This window comes from Cryptotermes secundus, unplaced genomic scaffold (assembly GCF_002891405.2).
Source record: "Cryptotermes secundus unplaced genomic scaffold, Csec_1.0 scaffold70, whole genome shotgun sequence".
NCBI classification, from domain to species: Eukaryota; Metazoa; Arthropoda; class Insecta; order Blattodea; family Kalotermitidae; genus Cryptotermes; species Cryptotermes secundus.
Window position 1 is genome coordinate 2,469,057 of NW_019734964.1, and position 15,599 is coordinate 2,484,655.

The 15,599-nt window shown below is 38.2% G+C and overlaps 1 protein-coding gene across 2 annotated transcripts in view; it reads right to left on the minus strand.

Annotated features, from left to right (window-relative positions):
- Positions 1-15,599, minus strand: part of LOC111869051 (MOXD1 homolog 1) — a 74,080-nt gene that overhangs the window by 7,043 nt on the left and 51,438 nt on the right. For both annotated transcript variants that reach the window (XM_023860253.2, XM_023860252.2), the window contains 6 exons: positions 14,898-15,105; positions 13,366-13,467; positions 12,018-12,181; positions 9,185-9,427; positions 8,269-8,456; positions 5,814-6,171 (listed from right to left, as the gene is read on the minus strand). In XM_023860253.2, the coding sequence (XP_023716021.1) occupies positions 5,814-6,171; positions 8,269-8,456; positions 9,185-9,427; positions 12,018-12,181; positions 13,366-13,467; positions 14,898-15,105 (1,263 nt within the window). The remainder of the gene's footprint in view (positions 1-5,813; positions 6,172-8,268; positions 8,457-9,184; positions 9,428-12,017; positions 12,182-13,365; positions 13,468-14,897; positions 15,106-15,599) is intronic.

Below are 15,599 nucleotides of genomic sequence, written 5' to 3' on the forward strand. Positions count from 1 at the left end.
CCATCCATCCATCCATCCATCCATCCATCCATCCATCCATCCTTATTCCTCTTGCTCACACTTGGAACACAGGGCATCCGTGAAAACTTTCGTTTCAACAAAGACAGAATAAACGTAAATAAACATCAATGTCTTGAGTAGAGTTCGAGCGGTCCAAGATATTTCATGCCGTACACCTCACGGTCACTGTGATCGGTGATGCTGGCATAGGGTAAGCTTAATTTGGTAAATAATTACTTGTCGGAACTGAATTTAAAGACAATTTGGAAGTGATTCGTTGTCACACAGATCATTTCGAAATTGTCTTTAAATTTATTTCACCATCTCCTTTTATTCTTTATTTTATGCACGTTGTCTGTTGCTACCAGCACTGGAATTATATTACATTTTGTTGTTCTAACATCACCCTTGAAAATGTCGCTAATTCTGCATAATCTTGCATTTACATATTTTTATCTTAAAATTCACTGATGATGGAGCACATATTTCACCAATTCATGTTTTATTTTCTTTGATTTTTTTTAAACGAAAATTGGGCCATATTCATGTTCATACTACAGACTTGTCAGTCAACATAACCTCTCACACTTGTCACACTATCATACCTAGTCTCTCTCTCTCTCTCTCTCTCTCTCACACACACACACACACACACACTCACACACACACGCACACACTCACACGCACACACACACACACACACAAAAAGAAGAAATCTGATATGTTTATGCATGCTTTTCTTGTAGTATAGTTAATCTGTTCATTACACCTAGTGACATTAAGAACAAGGGGTGTTCAGGCAAGTGGAGGAATCACATATTGTAATGAATTCTACGAAGCACAGATGACCCCAAATTAATGTTTTCGCATAGTGGGGGGTGGAGTCCAACTAGGTCCACTCAGCATGGTGGCCAGTGATTGGCCTATTGTAGCCTGCTTCAGGTGATTATGATGATGGAGAATTTGGTGGAATGAAGACTTGCAGGGGAAACCGAAGTACTCGGAGAAATCCCGTCCCAGAGCCACTTTATCCACCACAAATCCTACTTGACCAGAACTGGGATAGAATCCAGGCCGCCGCGGTGGGAAGCCAGCGACTAACTGCTTGAGCTATGGCGTAGCCTACGAATGACCCTATGAAAGATAACAAAATCGCTTGCCGAAGTTGCAGCTGAACAGTTTTGTGAGAGGAAGGCCCAGCATGTTGAATGTCATTAGCAGTTGGAAGGAATTTCAATGGAAGACAATGATAAGGCTAGGTTCCATGATGCAAGACCCTTCATGAATTTCTTGCATCATAAACTGTTTCTCTGTGGATTATAAAAGCTATTTTTATGTCATACAAATTGCAAACAAATTATAAATTTATCAAAACTGATTTATGTGTTATTTTAAATGAAAATAAATTAGATAATCCTTAAACGACATGAGATATTAAATGTTGGTGGGGCTCGGTCACTCCAGCTTTAGGGACTGGCCACTCTTAGGTATAGAATGGTGATTGAAGATAAGCTTTGAGTAAGCTCTGAGAACTGTGTGCCGTGTGCATGGGCCCTTTAAACAACACAGATTTTAAATTATCGTTGGACTTGTTTCACTTGGGCATCATATCTTCTTAACTATTTCTCTTGGAACAATCATTACTCCATCAATTTATTTTGATCTCATCAGGTTTTATGTTTCTGCTTCTGATCTAGTATGTTTTGAGAGTTGTTAAGATGTTTTCCACCTTTTCCCCCCCTGCAAAATGGCAAATGAAAGTATGGTTCTTTTTGCTTTCACACAATTTGAAGCTCAGTTATTCTCACTGAACTGGAATGAGATTCATTGATAAATTACCAATATTTCCATGTACCAAAAAGGAGGATCCTGTTAGAATTCACCATCAATTTAGAGTAGCATGTTAAGCCTATGTAGATTATTCTGTTCATTTACCGAAAATCATTGGTAAAGTGGACAGTACCCCTGCTTTATTCTCATATGTAAGAAAGTGGGACAGTATCTCAGAGTAGGCCATGCCTGCTTCCATTCACATCCACTTAATTATTTGCTAATCATCCTATCATTTAACACTGTGCCATCTGACATTCTGGTAGTACACGTATATATAATGGAACCATAAATGAAATATAACTACATGAATAAACAATAAGTAACCAAATAAAATCTAAAAGTTTGTGATGATGGTATATTGCTACAAGTATTATGTTTTTGGACATTATCCATCGTCTTATCTAATTATTTAAGAAAACCGCCCTGTTTCTTTTTCAAAACACAGTGTTTCAGAGACTGGATTCTGTTGGGTCCAATAGATAGAGCTAGCCCCTACCTGCGGAGTAGGTTTTACCTGAGGATGGGGACAGAATGCAGTCTCTGAAACGTTGTTTCAGGACGGTTTTTTAAATAATTAGACAAGACAATGGATAATGTCCAAAACACAATACTTGTAATAAGTAACCAAGTATGTTATTTGTTTGAAAATCTCTAAGTATACCTATCTGATTATTGGGACAGAGCTGTTCCCTAGCATAATTAAATACCACAGGAAGTCTGTACATTTGTGTAATAACTTATTATAGTTTTGCCAGAATTTGACTTGGATATTTGCATGGGATCTCAACAGGTGGGTGGACATAATACTGAAATTCATTATAAATGTTTGTTTATTGAATATCCCATTGAATCAGGATCTGCATTTTCTTTGACCTTGATGATTATGATTTCTTCTGGAATGTCGGGAGTTTTCTGAGACACATTGTGTTACATTTCAGATGACCATACCCCACATAGTTGCAGCTGTGAGAACCTCAAATCCAACATAAGAGATCTGCTCAGGTTGAAGGAATATTGACAAAATTTGACGAAATAAAGTAATCGTTTCAGTTAAAGACTTTGAAAAAACTTATATGCCACCCTCGATGTCTGGCCTAAATGAAAGTTTCAGTCTCCTTATATAAGAAATGTGAATACTTAGGGGAGAAAATCTTAGTACCAATTTGAACATATTGACCATGTTGAAATTTTTTTCATACAAGGAACCTCGAATTTTTATTCTCTTTCACCATAGTTTTTGTAATAACAAGTAGGTCAGGTGTTTTACAACTGTTACTTACGGTAATGTAATTATATTTGGAGCCAAATTTAAATTTCTTAATGAAATAATACTTTTATAGAATCTTTGTTGTATGGAAACTTGAGGTAGTCTGCCTATTTACCTTTTCTGTTTTTGTATGTGAAAGTTGAACCGTACAATTATCTGAAGTTTGTCTGTCAAACTCCTTGGCTTTAGTCTGCAAGTGAACTATACCGACTGAGCGACCACCGCTTGTTGACGAAGTTAGTGCCAACTTTAAGGGATAGGGGGTGTCGNCGGAAACAGATCCAGTTTCCGAAACGTCGTGTTTTTATTTGTTATCTTAAAAACCAGGATGATGGATAAAGTCCAAAATCCCAACATATCAGTGTGTTATACACCATCGTCAGAATCCTATAGTAACTATTCGGTTTTCTAGCCCGGAAAGTTTGTCTGTCAGTGAGCTGAAGTTTATAAATCAGTCGTACAGTTTCATCTTCTCAGACATAATGCTGTGTAGTCTGTTGAAAATCAGCAGATATTTTGGAGGATCATGTCACCTCTACCTTCACGGTTTAAGAGCAAGCAAAACAAGAAGCCAGCATGAAGAAAGCAAAGAGAATAGCCAGGATATGCTTCATGCTGGCTTCTTGCTTCACACAATTTTCAGCCCTGAAGAGGGAGGTGGTGTGTTTCCATGAAACATCATTTGACTGTCAGACCTCCACTTGCCACCTGTTTTAATGCTGGTTTCTTGCTTGGCTTAATCTTTGACTCAGAAGGTGGAGACAGCATGTTCCTCTGAAATGTTGGTTGAATTTTGGCAGACTACACAGCATTTTGTCCCGGAACATACAACTCTTCATCTTAAATTTGGTTTTGAGAATTTGAGGATGATAAAAAATGTACCTGAATTAGTAATCAAGGACAATTTCTAAAATAAAATTTTTTACAGAAATGCAGGTAACTTCTCTTCATTTTTTCATCCTCATATTTTTATATGATTAATAGCTCAAGAGATGAATTTTTAGGATGCACAAGTAAAGAACTCTGACATTGCAGATTCCAGAGCTTCTGTCTGCAATGGTAAGGCCCAATGTTCATCCACCTTTTTATCACGTGCCAACAAAACTTTATAAGTAACAAAGAGAAAAGAACTTATGACAGACCCCTGATATGTTGCATTAATACCTGTTATGTGCAGAGTGACAAATCACTCCCAGCCTTTTGAATCTGATACTAGAAGATGAATAGGAACAGAAACAACAAGAACAAGAACAAGAACAAGAATTGGAATAAAAAGAAGAGGAGGAGGAAGAAGAGGTAGCAGAAGAATCATGTTGAAGTGGGATGTTATGCGAAGAGAATATGACAGGGAGATGATAAATATATTTAAGCATATCATATCCTCTACATATCTCTTAACGATCAGGAAATAATGGCTCTTGAAAGTCACCTTATTTCACACTGTTTGTGACTGGAAGAGTTAGGTCAGAATCAATACAATATTATTAGTGTACTAAAATCAAGGAGAATGAAATAGTGGGGAATGTAGCATAAACGGGAGAAATGGAGAAATACATAGAAAATTTGGTTGGAAAAGCCAATAGGAAGAGACCACTTTGGAGACCTGAACTTGGATGGGAGAATAATACTGAAGTGGCTCTTAAAGTAAATTGATGATGGGGGGAGATTGTGGATTGAATATAACTAGTTCAGAATGGGATCTAGTGCTGGGATCTTATGAACATGGCAATATAACTTAAGTTGAGGAATTTATTGATAGCTTAGCAAATGTCACCATGTTAAGTAAGGTTCTACAGAATGGAGTTAGTTTCTTTGTACGGTTACAGTAGTAGCACCCTGAGGACATAAAAATGAACAGGAGAGTAATGGGTGGGATGTGAGGCTCGGCTGGGTGGGACGTGAGAGGCTAAAAACGAAATTTACTTCTGTCACATAAAATTCTCTTGGAAAGTTTCCTGCATTCTTCACACAAGATCCTCGTTACAGAGGCATTATAATTATACGTATTTCTGCTAACAAAACTGTGTATATTATTCTATGGCATTGTATTAATAAGACATATTATCGAGCATTTATGAAATATTTAAGTATTCAAGAACATCCATTTATAACTAATGTAATACAAAAGTTCACTTAGTGGGGGTGGAGTCCAACTGGGTCTACTTGGCACGGCGGTCACTGATTGGCCTATTGTAGCCTTCCCTGGGTGATTATGATGATGGAGAATTTGGTGGAATGAAGATTGGCGGGGAAACCGAAGTACTCGGAGAAAACCTGCCCCAGCGCCACTTTGTTCACAACAAATCCCATTTGACCAGACCCGGAATCGAACCTGGGCTGCCACGGTGGGAAGCCAGCGACTAACCGCTTGAGCTATGGCATGGCCTAATATAATACAAATTATACGTAATTGTAAAAATATGCTTCTTGGTAAAATAAAGCTTTGATTTCCTGCGGTGGGGCTGTAGTAGTTTGATAAAATGATCAGTCGGTTGCAAGAGGCAGGAGCTTGAGAATCACTAGACTGAAAGACACTGGAGAAATCAGAGATAAAATGGAGATAATATATAACTGAACATATATAGAAGAGAGTTAGTAAAGAGTGGACAGTCTTGGTCTAATGGGAAAATAGAGAAGAATGGAGGAAGTTCTGTCAGAGGACTATAATCCGTAATAGAAATTCCAGTGGATGATGATGAGAAATGTTACTCACTATAGCAAGCTGGTCATCATGCTTCCTGCAAAATACCATGTGCTTGCCAGCATAGAAGGATTCTTCCACTCGCTGGGTAAGCAGTTTCTCAGTCCATGGTAGCTCAACTAAGTGGGATGTGAAACTTCTGTTCTGAAATTCTTCTGGCTCACTGATGACCAGCTCACCGAACAGACCCCCAGAGCCCGCTGCATCGCCATCTTCTGCTTCCACTGTGAACTCCTTCATCTGCTGCAGCGCTGAGATTGCCCGACTGTTTGCCTCCTCATCCAGAGCACCATTAGCTCCAGTTGGGAAACTCGCTGCAGTGCTTGTGGTAGTTGATGTTGTAGAACGTGGTATTCGGTTTGAGCCTTGTCTAAGGCAGAAGGGAAAAATGAATAAAATAATTAATTTTATTTTATATGAAAGAGAAGCCTGTGTGTGTCTGTGCAAGTGTGCATATGTGTTTGTGTGTGAGAGAGAGAGGGGGGGGGGGCATGTGAGATGAAAGAAAACGTGTAAAAGAAATAAATTAGCTGTATACACAATTAACTAACACTCATAAGTGAATGGTCTCAGTAAGTTAATTAGTTTACTCGTTCACATACTGGAACCAATTAATCTGGAGTTAAAGAAGTTCCTTAACAAGCTTGAAATGTTGTCACTGCTGCTGCAAACCTCCCATTATTGATGCTATCTTGAGTCAGTTACATTTTCCTCACATATTCACAAATAATTCCTTTCAGTACCATTTTAATATTTGTTGTCTCCCAGGTATGCCTTGGGCTGCTTTGTAATTAATGGTAGCATGTCTGACTAGCATTCTAAAGGTCAGACTGGAAGCTAAATATGAATGCCACATTATGACAGTGTTGTTATATCATACTGTACAGAAACTTATTCTAAATAAATTAGCATATTTTTAGAACCTCTACTGTCATAAGAGAAATATGAATCCTTTATTAATTACGGGGATCGTACTGAAAGTCATGAGCAACAATTTTTTGTAAAGTAACATGCTTTATTATTGACAAACCAAATACACCCCTTCAATCTACAGACCTTCTTTATTTTTCCACATAATCGCCACTTCTTTGTGCACATATCTCGCAGCATTCTGGGAGTTTGAAAATTCCTCTTCTGTAAAATTCCATTCCAGCCATTCGCAGACACTGACGTACTGCTTTCTGAATTGTCTCTCTTTTCTCAAAATGTTGTCCACACAGCTGATCCTTCACAAATCCAAAAAGATTCTAGTTGGAGGGTGCCAGATCAGGGCTATAGGAGGGGTGTGGAAGAACTTCTCACCCCATCTTTGCAATTACTTCAAGTGTGAGGCGAGCGGTGTGGGGGTGAGCGTTGTAATACAGGATGATTTGTTTCGTCCCGGACGTTTATCATGCAATGCATGACGGAGCTTGTGCAGCATCTGGACATAATGAGCAGCATTGATGGTTTGCCCAGGTTCCAGGAATTCGGCCAGAATAAACCCCTCTGCATCCCAGAAGACTGTTCCCATCACCTTCGCAGCTGATGCCACTGTCTCTGCCTTCTTTTTTGATGGAGAATGCAAATAGTTGCATTCCATACTCTGCCATTTCGTTTCAGGCTCGAAATGGTGAAACCAGCTTTCGTCACCTGTCACAATATAGAGCAAAAAATCATCGCCTTCGTGTCGTTATCTCTGCAGCAGTACTGAGGTGATGGCTTTTCGCTGACCTTTGTGGTCTTCGGTCAATAACCGCGGGACCCGGTGAGCACAAACTTTCCTATAGCCCAAGCTTTCAATCATCTCCTGTACTGCACTGTGCCCTATTCCAAGTTTTCGGGCTATTGTGTCCACAGTCACACGCCTGTCATTTTGAATGATCTCAACCACTCTTTCCTTGTTGCGTTCGGTTGAGGCTGTTTGAGGATGACTGCTCTGAGGCTCATCTTTGATGCTGATGTTCCCATCTTTAAAATGTTTCACCCATCTTTGAACACTGCTTGCACCCATGCACACACTTCCATAAGCATGCTGAATTCTCTGGTGAATATCTGCAGCAGGGACTTCCTCTTTCACAAGAAATTTGATGATAGCACGCTGGCAAAATGACATATCGTTGTCGGTCATTTTGTTAGGAGTGATACTGGTCACGTGACGTCACAAGACACTCAAGGTTAACACAACATCTGGTTCCACCTGCCACCATACTCTCTTTCGTCTGCTGTTCCCAGGTTGCATGCAAAAAAAAGTTGCCCGTGACTTTCAGTATGACCTGCGTACATATAACACAACTCCCACAATATTGCTCTGTTATCACATGGACATTATATGGAACAAGTAATTAGAATATAAGAAATTGAGATGGCCTATAATCAGGTAATGATCATACCAAGTTTCACGAAAATTAATCTTTTCATAAAAATTCGTAATGTGGTTCAAAGATTATTAGGGATGCATTTATGAAGGAATATTATGAAAACTTACTCGTCTGGGATGGGAACTTTGAGAATCATTCTCTCCACGGTGTCCATGTCGACATCATAGAACTGGCGAACGCCGAAAGTTTCAAAGAAATACTTAACAGGTGTCATGCTGTAGCAGCCAGCCAGCTGGGTGCGTGGGTAATATAGTAGAAATGCAAGACACATCTCTTGTTTGGTTGAATAGCCACCCTAAAATAGGAAATTGTAATAATTTATTTGATTAAGCAGTTCTCAAATCAGAACATATAAGGCACCATCGAACAAATGTCTTATTACTAGCACAAAAGCTGAAAGCCAAAACCAGGATTGTTATATCTGACAGTAGTGTTTACAGTGAAGTGGGAAACTCATATAAAATACCATAAATAATATTTATCATGTCTCACACAGCAACAGGTGAACAAACACATTTTCAAAATTATGTATTCGTAATTTAGGTAAATTGATAAAAATCCAATTACCTCATTGGGATTTGATCTTGCGACCTTCTGGCTTGTAGTGTAGTGCCTCAACCAAATACGCTACCACCGCCCAATTTTGGAACGTTAAATTTTAATATTATTAAAGGGCCATATTACTCCTTCCAAGTGCAAAGGAAGATGAAAAGTTTCACTTTCAAATAAATAAACAGTTTATTAAGAGTGGAAGTTTATTTTTGTGTTGTTGATTTGGAGTAGTGGACTGGCTTTGTGAGTGCAATTTCTGGTTATCTTAGTTATGAGATGATTCTTCATTTAATGTCCAGATGAACACAATCTTGCAATGAGGGTCTCAAAGTGCTAAACAAATTTGCAACTGATACAGCATCATCAGTTATTCTAAAGAAAGGTAAAAGCAGAGACATATATGTATAATTGATCTATGTTAATGATCACATTGAATGAGGTGTTGGTAAACGTGAAGACCACCCTACTTACAAATGTGGGCTCAGTTCTGTTGGGTGTCTGATACACACACTCTGTCACCAGTTCATCTCCTGGCAATACTGCCACCTCATGGGGTAGTATTCTTGACTGCTGATAGCTGAAGTCATAGCTGTTGTCCTCTGCAATGCGTGGCAATTCGCGACCCTCCCGGATGTGACGTACCCGAATCTTCTTGCCCGCCAGATGAGAGTGAAGTACCACCGATACAAGCTTAATTCCTGTCTGTGGTAATGTCTGCATAGGACAGAGATGTTAGGTTCACAAAATAGTGAATTGAATTGTTATCAAATAGTTTGGACATTTCTATCTGGACCCCTCTCATCAGCAATGAGGTTTCTAACTCACAGAGATCTGTATGACATGACAGATTCTTCATGGGTTTCAATAAGGTTTCGAGCATTCAGGTTTTAATCCACAGATGGCACTAACGATAGATACATGTCTTCACAAATTTTTTCCATTTCTTTACATTGATTCTTAGGCATGTGGTTTTGTTGGCTAGGTTTGTAGTACAAATTTCTACTTCTTTTTCTCTCTTAGTTCCACGCATGCGTGTTCTCTATCAGAATTTTTATTGTATATTTTCTTGTTATCTCCCTCGGAATTAGCCTGGTCTGAGGTGATTAAATACTGTGTGAATGTGACAAGGATTGTCCCATCACCTGTGTGGAGGCGGGGTTGAATACCTCCACCGTGACCCTGTGAGTCGTAGGAGACTACAAAAAGTGAAATCTCAAATCTGAGACAGTAAAATATGGTCACCAGTCCAAAGGGACTCAGACACGAGATGGACTGTGCTGGCAAGGGCCAGCAGCATATACAAAAGACAGACCTGTCATCTTAAAAACAATACCATAACTGTCAAAGAGTAATAAATATCAAGTCATGAGCCCCAGATGGCGCTTGACACCAAGACTTACTGACTGACTGACCGTCAGTCGCAATGTGACTTTGACTTTGAAGGATTGTCCCATATTGTGTGGAGGTCGGTTAGAATACTTCAAAAGTCTGTTTGTAAGCCCCAGATGGTTGCTTTATTCCAAGGAAGACTGGCTGACTGACTGTCAATTGTAATATAAGACTTAGATTAAGGAGTTGCCCAGTGACTGAAGTTAGCACTTTCTAGGAGGCCCAACTGAGTTGGGGGTCAGAAACAGATCCAGTTTCCAAAACATTGTGTTTTCTATTTTCTAGACTACTGGATGATTGAAAAAGTCCAAAAACCCAATAATTTTAAATAGTTTGGTTTATTAACTCTAAGTAGCAGTCCTCAGTGAAACAATTTCCTTTGTAATATTCATGAGCAGAATAACTACATGTAAGAAATGTATTTTTGTATGCAGTTTTAATTGACATATTAATTTGTAAGTTTCAGAACATGGACATGTAAAATATTTTGATTTGTAGCTCTCACAGTGAATAAATGTACTAAATCTTATTGAATGATCAGTCATGTCAGTGTTGAATTAGAAACCAGCATCTCAGAAATCTCTATCTTCATCATCATGCTTGATTATGGAGATGGAAGAGATCTCCAAAACATAGGTTCTTAACTCAACATTGACTTATCTTATCCCCTGAGAAGATTTCAGTACATTTAGGACTAAGGCTGTTCAAAGCATGGAGGAATTATATCACAAGAGTTCAGAAATAGTACTAGATAATGGTTTAAATTAGTTGTTTTAGCCTACTTTCCTTATTCAAAAAAATAAGAGCAGACTTATGAAATCACCTTCCTGTCTCATGTGTTTGTATGTGTATTTCCCACCATCTATTAAATTTTGAATGACTTAACCAATATTTATGAATTTTAGGATGTATATCATTACTCTTAACCCCATCTAAAAAGCGTTAATAAACCCTCAATTCAGTAATACCAACATTACAGCCTCCCAAATAGCTTGAGGCAAAACCTTAATATTGGTTGGATGCCAGTACCGAGCTTCATGAAACTTGTTATGTTTTCATGCCACCTGAGCCCATCTCAATGGTGCATTTCACATTTCCTTTCACTCAGTAATACCAACATTACAGCTAATCAAATTGCTGAGACAAAACATTTATATTTCTTGAACACCTGTACCATCTTCATGGATCTCAGTGTGTTATATCATGCCATCTGAGGTCATGACAGCAGTGTACCTCATACATGTAAATCACTCCAGTTGGTACTACCAACACTGTAACCTCCAAAATTGTATTGTTTTGTTACTTCATTACACATACATACTAAAGCTTTCTTTCTGCTTAATATGTGAGACACTAAGGTCCCAGAACGTTTTGTTATTCATTTGTATTGTCATGAAAATGGATGTTGCCTTACAAATTCAGAAGGATTTATGCTAATGAAGTACGTATTAATACATATTATTTATGAGATGTGAAGTCCTCAGAGCAGTGACTGACAAGAGCTTGAATTCAGCTTTGTTTTAAACAGGAAATTTTGACTGAAGTTCATTTGAATTGCAGAACTTGAATTCAGTTTCATTAAATACAAATAAACTGATCTCAGTCTTCTGAGATGTGATGTCATGTACTTTTGTAGAGAGGTATTGATGTTTTGGCAGAATTGCCTGTTTCCATTTTGAGGTTACTATGGAGATAAAACATGAGAACGAAAAACTGATTGGGAAGAGAGACTTGCGACACCAGAGGAAAAGATGGAAGTTCGATTATTTTAGATATAACAAGAATGATTGCCTGAAATATGAAGGAAGAAGTGGAGGGGAAGAGGAGGAGGAACTTGCAGACAGTCTTGTATATTGCTGCCGATTTTTCCTGAACTGAAACAAAAATTATGTAAGCAAATTATGTTGCTTCTCACCTTATGGGTACAGTGTGAACTGCAGTACCCTGCTGTACGATATTCCAGTTGGTGGGGAGGCACAATGTGGAGTGGAGTGATTGTGATTCCATTCACCAGGATTCCACCGTCGTACTGCCGCAAGTCTTTTGTGTAGTGGATCCTCAGTCCAGAACTGTCCTTCACTGTGAATAAAACATGTCTCATGCAATACCCGCTGATATTTTGTATGGGTGAGTGACTTCAGCTCGCACTCTAAGGGAAGCACATGAATTTGAGGGTATTTGAGAACACGGTGCCGAAGAAGTTGTTTAGAACTTAGAGAGATGAGTAACAGAAGAGCAATCAGAACTATAAAATGAAAGCTTCGTGATTTGTGCATTTCACTTAATATTGTTAAGGCCGCTNTGGTGCCGAAGAAGTTGTTTAGAAGAAAGCAGTCTTCTGGGATTTTGCACCGTGTATATGTGGTGTTAACCGACGTTTCGGAGGAACGTATCGCCTCCATCTTCAGGGTAGAAGAAAAANGGAGAAAAATATACCAATACAAAATTTTACCTGAGAGTTTGAACTGAAACAGCCACTTCAGACATCCGGATGTATGTGGGAGGATAAGAAATGATTCTCTGAGAAAAAGCATGCAAAGATACAGACTACATTGCACTGGCTCAGGATAATGTGCATTGGAAGGTATTTTTGATGATGGTGATGTGTTGGATTCCTTAAAATGAAGGGAATTCTTGACTAGATGGATAACTACCAAATTTCCAATGAAAATTCTACTATGTGGAGCACATCAGTTATTTATTTTTCTTCCTAGTTGAAACATTTGCCTCTTTAAAGGCCCAACTCCTTTTAATTAATATAATATTAGTAATTCAGGTAATGCCTCACAAGAAACAGATTGTATTTCCACTACAAAAACCACCTAGTTAATGCTGCTTAAGGAAACAATTGATGTTTATTGTAGGAATCATAAGAAACATACATACATTCGGTGAACAAAATGCAGAGTTTTAGCATGTTAAAGCAGGTGGTAGATTTAGTAATCACTGGGTTTTAAAGGGTTAATACTTGTAACTCATAATTGTTGTTGGTATAATTGGCTGGCAGCCATGATGTGTTTAAGGATTTTAAATTTGCTCTACTGCAGTTAAAATAAATCATCACTGGCGCCAATAATCGTACCTTAAGTAGCAGCTAGTACAGCCCACTCTGTAGGCCTGTGCCACTAATGTAACAAGCTCCATACATGTAAAATTTAGGTTACATATGAGTGATTAATTATTGTGCTTACACAAAAAAATAATAGTTCTGCCATTACATTAAATGAACATCTCCAAGTTGTAAACCAAGATCTTCTCCTTACCTTGTCTGAATTTTGGATTGTCATAGTGAATTTCCAGCATGAAATACCTGGCCTTGTTGCCGTCAGCCAGAGGTAATCCTACGTGGTTAGGCAGGAACTCACCTACGTGCACAAGATAAAATAATGTAATCATTCACCATATTAGACTGAGTTATGTGTGATAATTCTCACTGTCCTAAGATCATATCAACACACACATCGTACAGTTCATCCAAACTTGTATTTCTTATTTTTGAAAGTCTCAGTGTACGAGATACGAGTGTATAAGATGAATGCAAAACAGCAACATAATTTCCTCAGTGTGCCTGTTTTATCTCTGAAACTATTTAACAGAATATGTAAATTTGATTTGTTTCATTCTTGTCTGTCACACTAACAATTATAAATACAAACCACTCCATCTAATGTGACATATAAGTTATAACTATGTGAAAACTTATCTCCCTTACATGTTTCGGTCCTTATGGACCATCTTCAGAGGGAACATCATTATGAACTGGAAACTACCATCACAATAGGTGTTTTGATTTAAAATACATACACTTATGTACTATAATGCACAGTATGCATAAAGTCGAACATTTCACAATCACAGCAGCTTCGTGGTATTGTAAAGTTTTTAAAAGTTTCTAGATGTTATTTAAAAAAGCTTTATTGCCAATAGTTACAAATTTTAAACCACGTAGATTCATGTCTGTACTCCTATTTTCCTTCTTGTATGGGGCAGATTTTGTGCCGCCAGTCTTTCTTGGTGAGGAGGTTACAAACAACACAGCAAGCCACGAGCAAACCCTGGACGACATCAAGAACCTCCTCACCAAGAAAGACAGGCGGCACAAAATCTGTCCCATACAAGAAGGAAGATAGGAGTATGGACACGAACCTACGTGGTTTAAAAATTTTAATTATTGACAATAAAGCTTTTTTAAATAACATCTAGAAACTTTTAAAAACTTTACAATACCAGGAAGCTGCTGTGATTGTGAAATGTTCGACTTTATGTGTATTGTGCATTATAGTATATAAGTGTATGTATTTTAAATCAAAACACCTATTGTGATGGTAGTTTCCAGTTTGTAATGATGTTCCCTCTGAAGATGGTCCATAAGGACCGAAACATGTAAGGGAGATAAATTTTCATATAGTAAAAACTTATATATCACATTGGACGGAGGGGTTTATATTTAGAATATGTAATATATCAGGAAAGGCGTTTGAACGTTCTCATATGAAGAAACTTTCGAAAGTTTTTAATACCAGTGAGACTGAAATGTTGAAAGCTTCAGAACTTAGTGATTCAACAAGATAAATGTCTTAGTGCAATTGGCGATTTTTTTACAAATGAAACAAAGAGATCTCTGGAAATGTTCTGGGGTGAGGATACTTTGAGCTTTGCACAAGGAAGGTTAGGTCAGGAACGATGAAGGAAGGTCTTTGTGATAGCCACAATGTTATGATGTGTGGGCTTAACACACATTTTGCAAACATACAGCATGTAAAAACCGCCTCATGACCAAGATAACAAACTGTACCTTGAGAGCCAACTGCCCATGACACAATTGGGGTAATGCATTGGTCCCATTCTGGAGGCATAGCAGAGGAATAGCATGACTCTCCAGGGTGCTCCACAAATCTCTGGAACATGGAGTCTGTGGATGCAAAGTGGTGAGGCGCCACACACTCGTAAAGCAGCATATGGTGCACATAATGCTCATTTCCAGACTGTAGTACTGGCTCATACTGAAACATAATTTTTCTGTGTGAAGAAAGTTCATTGTGAGCATACCTTTAATTATCTGCCTGAAAGTATATCTTAAAAGATTCAGTGAAATAGTGCAAATGGTATGCTTTAATGTGTGTATTATCGTGGACCGAGTAATGGCGAGTGCACGAAATTTTGTTTCCTCTGTTCCGCAACGAAATCGAAGTGTTTTCCCTCTGAACCATGAACGTGAAGTACGTGTATGTGTGAAGGAAGAATACACGACAACGTACACTTATTGATTTAAGGAAAGGAAGTGCATGTAAGAAGAGTGGGTGTGTAGTGAAAGACAATGTGTCATTGAGGTTATTCTTGCATTATTATTAATAATCTCGTGTGAAGGATGTACAGTGATTTGCACAAAATGTGTTTCAGTGGACATATGAATAGAGAGTGAATTAGATTTTATGAGTTCACATGTATTATGACAGGAAAGAAGTTGTAGTTTTGGTATGTAGCCTCTGAATATTAC